At 17.7% G+C, this 13,420-nt stretch overlaps 1 protein-coding gene across 1 annotated transcript in view; it reads left to right on the top strand.

Annotated features, from left to right (window-relative positions):
- LOC102677503 (putative defense protein 3) overlaps positions 1-11,850 on the top strand; it is a 13,394-nt gene extending 1,544 nt beyond the window's left edge. The window contains exons 3-4 of the mRNA XM_006623730.2: positions 3,813-4,020; positions 11,562-11,850. Of these exons, the coding sequence (XP_006623793.1) occupies positions 3,813-4,020; positions 11,562-11,625 (272 nt within the window). The 3' untranslated portion in view covers positions 11,626-11,850. The remainder of the gene's footprint in view (positions 1-3,812; positions 4,021-11,561) is intronic.
- Positions 11,851-13,420: the final 1,570 nt, after the last annotated feature.

The following is a 13,420-nucleotide window of genomic DNA, read 5'->3' on the forward strand; positions in this document are numbered from 1 at the left end:
TAATTATATATATAATAAAATATTAATATTATTTATAAATATAATTATTATATTTTTAAAATTTTGATTGATGAAATTGAAAAAATTTTTTACATCCTCATATTGATAGTTATATTTTTTGTTTTACGTTCTATATACATTTACTTTTACAAATTATATTCAATACTTCTTTCAATTCTCAAACATTTTTTAATTTTAATTATCAAAGGAATATTTATTATTGTCAATAAACGAAAAAAGATTAAATTAATTTTTTTAAAAAGCTTTATTCAAAAAGGAAAGAATTATATTCTTTAAAAAAAAAGGATTTCTTCGAAAAGGATAAAAAAAGACGATTGTTAGATATTTCTTCACAAAGAATATATTTTTATATATCTTATTTCAAAATTAGCAATCAATAAATAAGATAAAACAACATAAAATTAATTTTGAGACGAAAAAAAAGAATTTCTTTTTCTTGAGATTATAATAATTTTTAAAAAGAAATAATTCTTATATTCTTTCATAAAAAAAGTATTTTAAAAAATATAAAAAAATATTTCATAGAAAAGATGTCTCATTTTTTGTCTCGAAATTAATGACAGTCATTAATAAAATAAAAAAAGAATAAAATGATATTCCCTTTATAATAAAGAAAAAAATTAATATTAAATAATTAATATAAAGAAAAAATTAATTAAATTAATAAATATTATAATATTAATATAAAATATTATAATAAATATTAATATTCTATAATATTTGTTACAACAAATTAAAAATTAAAATTAAGTCTTTTTTTTTTATACTGATTGATAACTTTCAAAATAAAAAGTTATATTTTTCCATAAAAAGAGAATATATTATTTGAAAAAAAAAAAGAAAAAAAACATAATTGAATATTTTGTCATGAAAGACGAAATATTTCTTTCCATTATATTTTGTATCTATTATATTTCATCTCAAAATTAGTAGTAAAATAAAAATAACAGAACAAAACCAGTATGGAACAATCGATCCAATCAACGTGGATACTGCATGACTCCGAAATTCTAAACGTTAACAATTGCGTATTCTGCGGTTCGTGGCCCATTTTTACATGTTCAATCATTGGAATAATAGCAAAAATCATCTAGGAAAAAGAAATTCTGTATAAATTTCATTGAATTGAAATTATGCCTAAAATTTTTGTTATTTATCACTTGCCATGTATTAAAACATTTAAATCAAACTCTTGATAAATATACTTGAGTTTTAATATTCAAGTGAAAATTTGCTCCATGTTTACACCACATGTTAAATGTCATTTTCACAATCCAATCTTTAAATTTTTGAGAAATTTAAATTTTTGATTGAGAATTTTCCTTCATTTAAAAAAATGAATTTAGATTAAAAATCATATGATGAATTGTAAACATAATATTTTTGTATATTGTATAATACAATAATAATAATTGAAGATGAGTTTTGTTCTTATGTTCATGAATTTTCAAATTAATTTTTCGAAATTCAAAACGTATTAAATTCAATAATATATGGTATATAATAATATACTATAATATACTATAACTATAATAACAATTTTATAAAGATAGAATATATGTACAGATAAAAATATATATAAATAAAAATAAAAATAGACAGAATATCTGTATTGAAATTTGAGTAAATAATTTATAATAATCTATTTTTTTTTCTTAGCTAAAAATTTTTGATACATTGATTTTGAAAGTAATTTTGTATATGTAGAGAAACAATGTACTTTGTAATCATGTAGCTCAATAAATGGGCTGGATTAAATAATGGGCTGGAATTTTGTGAAATTCTCAATTGTATTTCTCATTCTATTATACTTAATGCGTTTGCTCGAAAAAAAAAATATATATTACTTATCCTAACTCTATTGCCTAAAGAATGCATTTTCTAGTAAAATTTAAGTAATTTGCCTATATATTCATATATTTAAAAAAGCTTCAATTATTCGTAAAAGTTTTCTTGCACTATTTTATAAGAAAGTTCTATTACATTATAAAATATAATAATTAATGTTTAATAAATTAATTTTTTACTTATTATATATAATCATCAAAATTATTACAAAATGTAATTTTTAATTTATATAATTAGAGTTCGGATAATAGAAAAAGATTAGAATTCAGACAAGATTAGAATTCAGAAAAGAGATTAGAATTCAGACATATAAAATTCATATAAATAATATTACATTGTATTTAATATTATTTATTTCTCATTTTTTTTAATTTAGTAATTTAAAAATTGTTTTTAATAAAATATTTTTATAGTATTTATTATTTATTTAATATTATTTTCTATATTATTTAAATTTGATAATTCTAAATAAAATAAGATTAATTTATTAATAATAATTTTTTTTTAATTTTAAGATTGTAAAAAAAAAGCATTAATCTTGATTATTAAATAGTGAAGAAAGATTTATTGTTTAATTGATTTAATTAAACGTTAATTAAAATATATTCATTGAATTAAATATTCAATGTTATTTTCTAGCAAAAGATAAAATAGAAGGAAAAAAAATAAAACAAAACAAAAAAATGATACAAATATAGTTTGCAGAGTATCGACCTTCCCTTTTATCATGAAACTCAAGGCGATTGACCTATAACTAAACTGGTCTTTTTCCAATGCCTTGAAACATTGGACAATAGTGAAGCTGGAATGAAATAGAATGGTATGAGGGAAATGTGAACGAACCTCAAGGTTTATATCCTGTTTATGTTCTCGAAGAAAATGAGCTTTGTACTATTGGAAGTTATTTACGCTTTTTTTTTTGTATTTTTTTTTGTATTCTTAGACAATCTTATCAAAATTATTTTGTGACTTTTTTTTATTTAAACGTTAATTATGTACATTAAAATGAAATAAAATTGTAATTTTTAATTTTTTTATTCATTATTCTCAATTTACTAAATTACTTAATTATAATTTATATAATATAATTGTTAAATGTTTATATATTTATAATACAAAAATATATAAAATATAATATGTAGAATATATAATAGAATACATACATAATATGCGAAAACATTTAAAATTTCTAAAGTAGGATATTCAAATTATAATATTTATTAACCACTACTTTATAAATAGAAATAATTTATTTAAATTTCATTTCATTAATTATATTCAAAAAATGAATTTGCATAAATATTTGTAATTTATTCTATATATAAAATAGATAAATACGAAATAAATCTTCAAGATTTATTCTTCAAGATTTTCTTTCTCAAAATTTCATATAAGCCTAAAAAAATTATTAAATTATAAATTACAAGTAAATTATATATAATAATAAACATATAAGAAAAATTTATATTACAAATTTCTCTAACATCTAAAAAAAAAAGAATTTAAAAAATAAACTATAATGTTGAAAATCATTATGATAAAAAATTTAATTAATTAAAAAATAGAATTATATTAATATAATTACATGTTTTTTTAAGTTATTCATTATTTTAAGTATTTCGATGTATTAAATAAAATTTAAAATTAATATAATATTATAATCGGAGAATATAAAAATATGCAAAGCAAATTGTTTTATCTTTTTAAATATAAATTTATTATATAAATACTAAATAGTAATTTTTAATATCCATATTAAATTATAGAAAAATCCACAGATAAAATTCTATCTTTATCTAAAAAACTACATTCTCCAATATTCATATCAATAATCATCTACAATTCTTTTTTACTAGGTTTATTTCCACATCACATTAAAAAACAATTTCAATCAAGCTATTCTCTGAGATTGAGATTTTCAATGTGAAACGAATATTTTTCAGTAACTATTAGCGGCTCGTCGTTCAAGGGATTCTTCTTGCAAGCACGTGACCCTGATACAGATAGTTGGATCGGTTCTTGGGCGCAAACCGATAACACGAACACTCATCCCGAATGTAGTGCTGTGACACATGCCGATCCTTATGTGAAACAACATGCTACACTTATCTGGAATGCACCGCCGAACGCGCGTGGACGCGTGTACTTTACGTGAGTTCCAATTTTATTCTTTTCGAGAATATAAAATGCAGTAACATGTATTGAATTTAACATTTTGATGTAATTTTAAAAAGAAAATATTTCGTTCATGATTTTCAAAATCGTGAAAAATTATATTCTTGTTGGAAAATTTCTAGCAACACAATAATATACGAAATTAAAAATAACTATAACTTTTAAGATTTAAAATGCTATATCCAATTATTTTATTTTATACATATCCAATATTTTATTTTTTTTTCATTGTATTTATAATATAAAAATTATAATATAAAAATTTAAATTAATTTCTTTTTTCATATTATATCAATTTAATATTTTTATATGTTTTATAGGAATTTTTTTATATTTTAAAAATTTAATAATAATTTTACATTTCAATATTTTAATTTTTAATTTTCATATTGTGTTTTTTTTTCAAGAATAATAATTTCATAATTTTTTGTATTTTGATCTTTTTCTCTATGTTTTGTCTATATTCTTTTATATTTTATATATATTTATAATATTTATTGTTGTTATTGTAATATTATTATTTGTTTTCTATATTTCTTAAATATTTGTATTTAGAATATTCTGCAATTTTCTAAATTTGGAATCTTAAGAAAAAATTTTAAATTATTAAAATGTTGTGTTACAAGTGAAATATTTCAAAAAAGCTTTTTCTTAAATGAATCGTTTATTAAACAATAATATTAAAAAATAATTAATTAAAATTTTTTGAGAATTTCATTGATCATTGAAATATTAACATATTTTATTTGCAATAGAAAATATAAACATTTTTTATTTCAAAGCCAATTCTATCAAAAGTAAATCTAAAATTTTTGATAATAGATTATTAACATATTATTGCATTTCAGAACAGAATATATAAATATTTTTAATTTAACAATTAAGAAAGAATCTTAAATAGCAGAATAAGTAAGTAGTTAAAATCATTTTATGACGATTAATTCAATATTATTATGATTTATAAATAAAATTTAAACATATATAATCTCAAAATTTATTTAATTTCTAAAAAATTTCATAAGTAGATATGTTTCAATTTATTAATTCAATTTTCAGATATTATAAACGAGTTATATAAATTTATACGTAATTGGTACGTAATTTTATGAAAGAAATAAATTCTTTTCCATATAATATTCCATATAATAGAATATAAATCTACTTCTAAAGTTGTGCCACTCTTATCGTAAACGAGACGATATCATTTGTTGTGCTCGAAATGAGAAAGAATATAATCTGTTATAAAATAGTTACAAAATAATACTATTATTTATGAGCTCAATTTTATGGTTTTTGAATGTTTCTTCATTTACTTAAAAAATTTATCATAGAAATTTAATAAAATTGTTTATTATTATATATTATTTTTGTTTATTCTGTTTTTTTATTATTATAATAAAAATCTATTATCTACATTTATATCATCTATAATGAGAAGAATTATTATGAATACAATAATTATGGATTGTTTTTGATTCAATATTATAAAATCATTAAAAATTATCAAATATAAAATTTTATTTTATTATCAGAAATATATATCATTAATATAATAATATAATAATTAATATAATAATTAATTAATAATTAAATAATTAATTAATATAATAATATTAATGATAAAATTTTAGAAAATAATTTATGAGTACGTCACGACAATATTACTTATATGACAGTAAAATATATATATGATATTTTTTTTAAGTGAGAATAGTGAAATATTTTATAAAAGATTGAAATTATCAAAAAAATGTTTTAACAAAAAGAAGACATATGATACAATTTATTTTTTTTAAGTAAAGATTTTAAGAATTTCATTTTTTTAAAATGATATTATATGTATTATAAATGATGTTATATTAAATATTATATTAATTGATTTATCTGATAGCACCTTATAAAAAAATTAATTGCATTTTCAGATTGTCAGAAAAGTATTAGATTTATGAGATATTTTGATTAAAATATTGCGTTAGAATTCGGAGATTGGGAAGATAATAATCGTGATTAGCTCTAATTTAATTAACTTTACAGACTTTATAGACATATATATGCACAGTTTTCTCTTATTGGTGAATAGTTATTACATTTATTACTGTTTAATGTGTTTTATTTAATTAGTACATTAAAGAAATATATGTGTATGTATGTGTATATATAGTACAATAAAAGAAATATACGTATTGTAAAAATATATTGTATTTTTATATATTTATAGATTTTGTACTTCAAATTCATTCTTTTGCAGATCAAATTAATTTTTTCGTAAATTAAGAAAGAGAGAGAAATCGTAAATCAAAAAGAAAAATAGAAAAAGAACAGTATTTTTTTCTTTGTATACAGCATTTAAAATAAAATTGGGGAAATTCTATTTTTTATTAAATGGCTTTAATAATCTGGTTTTGGTTATGTTATCATTATTCAGTTATATATCATTTAATTTACTTACAATTTTTACAATTTATAAGAAAAAGTAATTTCCTGTAAATATATGATTTGAAGTAAATTTAATTTGCAAAAAAGTGAATTTGATCTATAAAATGAATTTGAAATCCAAATCCTATTTGTAAAGTTATTATAATTATTATAGTTTTTCTTTTAGTTTTTGAATTCATAGCATGGAATCATAATTAAGTTGTAATATTTCCTAAACCAATAGTTTTTCAATATAAATAATATTTTTTTATAGGGATAATATCCAGATTAATTAATTAAATTCAAATTGTATTTATATTTCATTCAAAAAAAGTGAAATTGATCTTCTTTAAAAATCTTCTCTAGTATTTGATTTATAAAAAAATAAATTACATTATATGATATCCTGTAATCAAACAATTTTTGTTAAAATTATTTTAAATTTCTCTTATGAAATATTTTTCTCAATTAAAAAGAATATCCTATATTCGTAGATAGTATGAAATAATTAAAACATATTATTTCAATCTTTATAAAGTATTCTTTAACTAAAAGAAATTCTCAATATTTATTAAATATTTTTTTAGATAAATAATTTTCAATTAAATTAGTGTTAATATAAAAATAAGATAATTGATTTCTAACAGAAATTATACGAAATATAAAAATATTAAAGAAATAAATCATAAATTAATAAATAAATCATTAAATCTAATCATTAAATTCAAATTCAATAATTTAATTAAAAAATTAGTGGTTATATATATAATTATATATATACGAGAGAATTATGATTGTAGAAAAACAATAAGAAACAAATTGAAATAACAATTATGTTCCTGTGTAATAATATTTTTATTATATAAATAAACTATATATATCTATATATATCTATTATGTATACATTATTATATAGTCTTTATTTTTTAAAAAAATTTGATATAATATTCATTTATTCAGTATTTTTTTCAAGTATTCAGTTATTATATTATAGAAAATTGAATTTTAATAAAATTTTTTTTAAATTATTGAATTTATATAATAGTGTTTTTCATTGAACAGTATCACTTTAATTCACTTCGATTATCAAATTTTAATTATATATAAATTTCTAAATATTATAAATGATTAATTTTTATCTATTTAATATTTATAATTGCATTAATATTTAATAATCTATAGATTTTAAATATTATTAATTTACTTTAATAATCTTTATTATTTTCGTAAATTTTATATTCTAAAAAATTCAATAATATTTTTTTCAATATATAAAATATAAATATTTTAATAAAACATTTTCGAATAATTGATTGGAGAGATTAAAACATAAATATAAAAATTGATATAAAAATATCAGTTTAGCAAAAATTAGAATGTATAATTATAATATTTAATATTTAATTTACATATACATATACAACATATTTAAATTATAATTTAATAAATAAACTGAAATTTTTATATACTGGTTTTTATGTTTATGTTGAATTTCGAAAAAATCGATTCTTTAAAATTGTCTCATGAATATATTAATATTTTGCATTTATAATTATTTTTGGAAATTAATAATTTTTTTTTATATTTTAAATTTAATTTTTGAATTTATATAGTTGATCAATGATTTTTAATGTTTTTCATTTAGATTGTAATAAATATCAGGATATATTAATTCTATATTTATTGTATTAAATATTGTGATATATTTAAAAAATTTTTTTTTCTTTATAAATAATGAATCATTCTAATAATAATTTATAAGTAATGTTTCCTTGATTTCCTTGATTGAATGAGGAACAGACACTGGAGAGATGTTTTAAACTTTCGGATCTGACTAATTAATTTCAGTAGCAGGATTTCATTTGTTAAAAAACATATAATCTACTATTTTTTCTAATTTAAATAGACAAATTCTTATTATTTTTTAATTTTCAACAGAAATTTACCAATATAGAAAAAAATATTTCTAAGAATAATGTCTTAAGTGCAAGAGAAAGATTATTTAATTTTTTTTTAATTAAAAAATATATATATATATATGTCAAATTATCATTAAATATCATTTAGTATTCATTTTCGCTAAAATTTATATTCGTTGAATTCTGAAAAAGATCTGTTATATTAATTTTATTAAATTATAGCTATTTGGTTTTCATTTTTTCCGAAAAAAAAGCACATTCATTAAATTTTTATATCTCATTCATTTTTGCCAAAATTATATTTGCTGAATTCTAATAAAAAAAACTTTTCATACAATATGGTTCAATAAGATCCTCTTTCTAAATTTTTACGGTGCAAAAAATATTTCTCATACATAATATAAATAATATCAAAGAACAAAAATTCGACAATAATATTTTTTTTCATTGATTTTTCATTATTTTTTTTATAATGTAATTTAACTTTATAATTAACTTTCTTGCATCAAATTATGTATTTTTTTTGGATCTTGTTAATTAGAAAATATATTGAAACACGTATAATAACATGATTTTAAAATAATTTTGATTTTCAAAAATTGAAATTTTATGTACAATTTAAATTTATTAAGATCAGGATATGTTTAAGATGTGATAATAGAGAGTCTATATATAAATATATACATAAAACATATAATATTGACAATTCTTGATAACTTAATATTCTAATCATCTTCACTTTGTCAGTTTATGTAAAGTTTATGTGAAGTTCATAATGAATTACTTAATATAAGAAAAAGTTGTTATAGTGTTAATTTATAATAAAAGTAGTAAATGTTCAATTTAAATATACAATAATAATATGTATAAATATGGTCAATAATTTTTGTGAAATTGATAATGTGAAAAATTGAATGAAAAGAAAGAAATAGAAGAAATATTTTAAATAAAGTTAATGAAAATCCATATATAAATCTAAAATAATTTAAACTTGAAAAAAGCATTTTCAAAACAAGCATAATTAAAATAATGAAAGATTTTACTCCTAGCATTTTTTTAAGATTTGCATAGATTTTCATATCCATTTTTTTCATTGGATTTGCAACAATACGAAAATGAAGAATCATTTTTTAAAAAAATTCTATTTAGACGAAATTATGAATTTAAAATCAATTAAGATAAACAAAGAATAGATAAAGTGCGTAAATATTTAATATGGCATTTTGAATAAAAAAATCAAATAATTGATTTATATTTCATAAAACATTATTTTAAACAGAAAAAAGTATTCAATATTTTTATAAAATAATAATATATATGATGTATATTAAATATTTATTATGAATTCAGTATGACAATTGTTTGGTTTTAATTCATTATTTAATTCATTAAATTTCAATTATTCATTCTTTAAATCTCCCAAAAATGTATATTTGTCAAATAATCATTATTAATTCATTAATTAATTAGCCAATATTATTGGCAAATTTTAAAAAAATATTTTTTTCATATTCAATTTATTAAATTATTCCTCAAAAAAGATACATTGAACAAATAATAATTATTATTTCATTTTTTCTAATTCATCTGAAAAATTGTATTTATTAAAAAAGAATTAAAAATGACAATTTTGATTTTTTTATCCAATTCATTAAGAAAATTGAATAAAAATTGAGTAAATCAAAAGAATATACAAAGATCATAAAGAAATAATATAATAAGACTAATTGTATGTCGCTGGTCAGTGGAAATAATCATTTCTGCGATTCATTTTTCGTGCGATTACTCACGAATACGCGTGTACATGGTAGACTTGCTAATAAACCATTGAATTTCAGGGAATACATGAAAGATAGTGAACGAATCGTTTGTACTCATTGCTGTCCCTCATTTGAAATAGCACATTGAATAGTTTTGCTGTACACTTTCCTTTTTTAGTCTTTTCATACATTCGAAAGAAAAAACTTTTCAAATGATAGTTTTAAGTTGTTTTATTTCTTTTCTCCATAAATAAAAAAAATGAAAAAATGTTTGTACGATAAAGTTTAAAAAATTGATATTTATTTAAGGGATTCTTCTTTTTTTAAAAAATTTTTTTAGATTTTTAAATTTCATTCAATTTTAAATTTGTATGTTTAAGTTGTTTAAAAATTATTTTTAAAATATTGAAATAATTTTAATTTTAATTATTTTTTAGCATTAGTTATTTAAGCATTTCATTAATGATATTAATGATTTTTGTTCATCTTTATATCTCTTTAAGATTTTCAGTTTTTATCTCATGAGATTTATATTTCTTTCAATTTTCTATTAATTCTATAATTATTGTTGTTATTAAATTATGAAGCTGCTTATATATGACTGTTTTATAAAAAATTTCATTTACAATCTTTGATATATTATAAAATCATAGAAGAGAAACATAATAAAATTCGTTTAATTTTAATTCCATGTATTCCAATATGATGAAAAGGAATATTTATAAAATATTATCAAAAGAGATATAAGCTTTTAAAAATAAGTGATACATATTCATAACGAATTATAAAAAATCAAAATTTATGTTAAAATTAATGATAAATAATATTTTTGAAATTTATGAAAGGATGATAAAATCCTTTTTAATTCTAAAAATTTTAAGTAAAAACAGATTTCAAATTATTAAATTTTTAAACCTATAAAAAAAATTAATTTATTATATTTTTTCCTCTTGTTTTTATTTTTCTATTTATTAAAACTAAAACATGAAAAAATGTAATAGTGAATATATAGTTTATTGGATTATGTATTCCTTTTTCGAGTCTCAACGAACATAATACGCAATTTGATATTTTATAATGGAATTATATTGCAATATGATATATATCGCGATATTTTACAAATTAAACATTAAATCATGTTCCAAACAAAACATAATATAATATTTTATAAATTAAATATTCACATTATAAAATATATTAAAAAACATTGAATATATTTTTATTTAAAATAGATTGTAAAATTAAAAAATATAATATTTTTTTTTATTATACATTTATTATTTTATTATATTTTTAATAATTTAATTAATGTTAAAAAAGAACTATGTTTGCAGAAAATTAATTATTATTAAATATTTGAATTACATTTATTATAGAATTTCTAATTCAAAAACTTTGATTTGATTTATTTTTTTGATTGCAGAGGCACTATTTTGAAAGAATATGCGAAATATTGGTCCAATTTGGTTGCTACGACGAAGAATTGAGTTTCCATATTCATATTCATTTAACAACAACAATTTTGGTTTCAAGAAAGTATGTATCGTGATTCACGAACGGATGAAAGGAAGTTGCAACACGTCGATGAAAACTCTCGAGAATATCGCAAAATGAAAACGTATATATACTTTGTATTATCTTACATATTGATTTATTTTTTTATAAGAAGATTTTTATAAGATGATTTTAAATATACAAAAGTTACAACTTGATATATATGTGTATATATATATATATTTTTTTTCATATGACATTCAACATTCGTTTTTCATGAAATATTAATGATGCTGTTTCTGGTCATAGCAGTGAGTTTTTTTTTTACTTAATCTATAGAAGCTACTTTCTAATTTTATTTGTAAATCGGTCACATTTTATAAATTGTGTTATTAAACAAAGTTCTTGATTTGTTAGAAACAGTTGCATAATTTAAATTAAAAATTCTACTTTTTATGTATGAATCAAAACTTATTGAAAAACGTTTTATCTTAATTTCGAAAAAATATTTTTATTATATTTGAAAAAAGATTTGCTTAAAAATCTTTATAAAATCTTTATATTTTTCTTATTGTTGATAGAATAACTTCAATGTTATATATTTCAGCAAAATAAAAAATCTTATGATAATAAATCAAATTTGATTTTAGAAAATTTTATTGTAGAAAAAAAATAATATTATTATTAAATATAACAATTATATTTAATATAATTAAATTATTATATATAATATATGATATAATATTTGGTAAAAATATTTAAAAAAAATTATTTTTTTTTAAATACTTTCGTAAATATAGCAAAAATCAATATTTTTTATCTATTTGAATTTTAAATTTTATATTTTTGAATATTATAGATAATTTTTATAACCACATTTAGATTTAACACATGAAAATAGAAAAAATTTTTCCATTCTCGAATAATAATAAAACTTTGATTTGATTTATTATTACTTACCTGTGTTATTATTTTCTCCCAATTATTTTTTACATAATGAATTAAATTTGTAAATTAAAATATAATTACGATCGTCTTTTATATTATTAAGTACGAAATATTTTACATGTGAATGCATGTAAAAATTTTAAGATGTTATATTGCACGGTATGCTATTATTTTATCGTAGAAATGTATTGATTAGTTTATCGTAGAACACGTAATATAATTAATTATAACTTTCCAGTCAAACTAGATCATTTATTCAAGTAATTTTTTTTATTGTAGTGATTTTTAAAAGTTTTTATTTTTTCTGAATTTTTTAAAATATTCTGAAAAAATTTGGAATATCTTATGAATGTCTTTAACTCAAATTATTCGGAACTTTTTTTAGGAATCATCAAAAATTTAATATAATATATTATATTAAAATAATAATAATATAATTTTAACAAAATTTAAAATTTAATATTGATTTATTTAATATAATATAAATATATAATATAAATCAATATTAAATAATAATTTCATTAATCAAATCCTTAAACTTTTCAAGATAACAAAAAACTCAGTTTAAATTTTAATAAATGATCTTATAATAAAGATATTACGTACACGATTTCTCATTGTTGTAAAAGTATATAGTATAAGCTTCATCGAAATTACTATCTTCCTTTAACGAGTATTTAAAATTCATCACTAGTAGTAAAGAAAAATATCATTAGAATTCCTTGATACATTATTTCTTGATCTCTTACAACAACTCATTCATCAATCAGCAAAGCTTTTAGATTTTTAAATCTTCAAGTTATTCTAACAATGATTACGTTATGCGAGGAACTTCAGAGA

The sequence above is a fragment of the Apis dorsata genome, unplaced genomic scaffold, assembly GCF_000469605.1.
Source record: "Apis dorsata unplaced genomic scaffold, Apis dorsata 1.3 scaffold_935, whole genome shotgun sequence".
Lineage (NCBI taxonomy): Eukaryota > Metazoa > Arthropoda > Insecta > Hymenoptera > Apidae > Apis > Apis dorsata.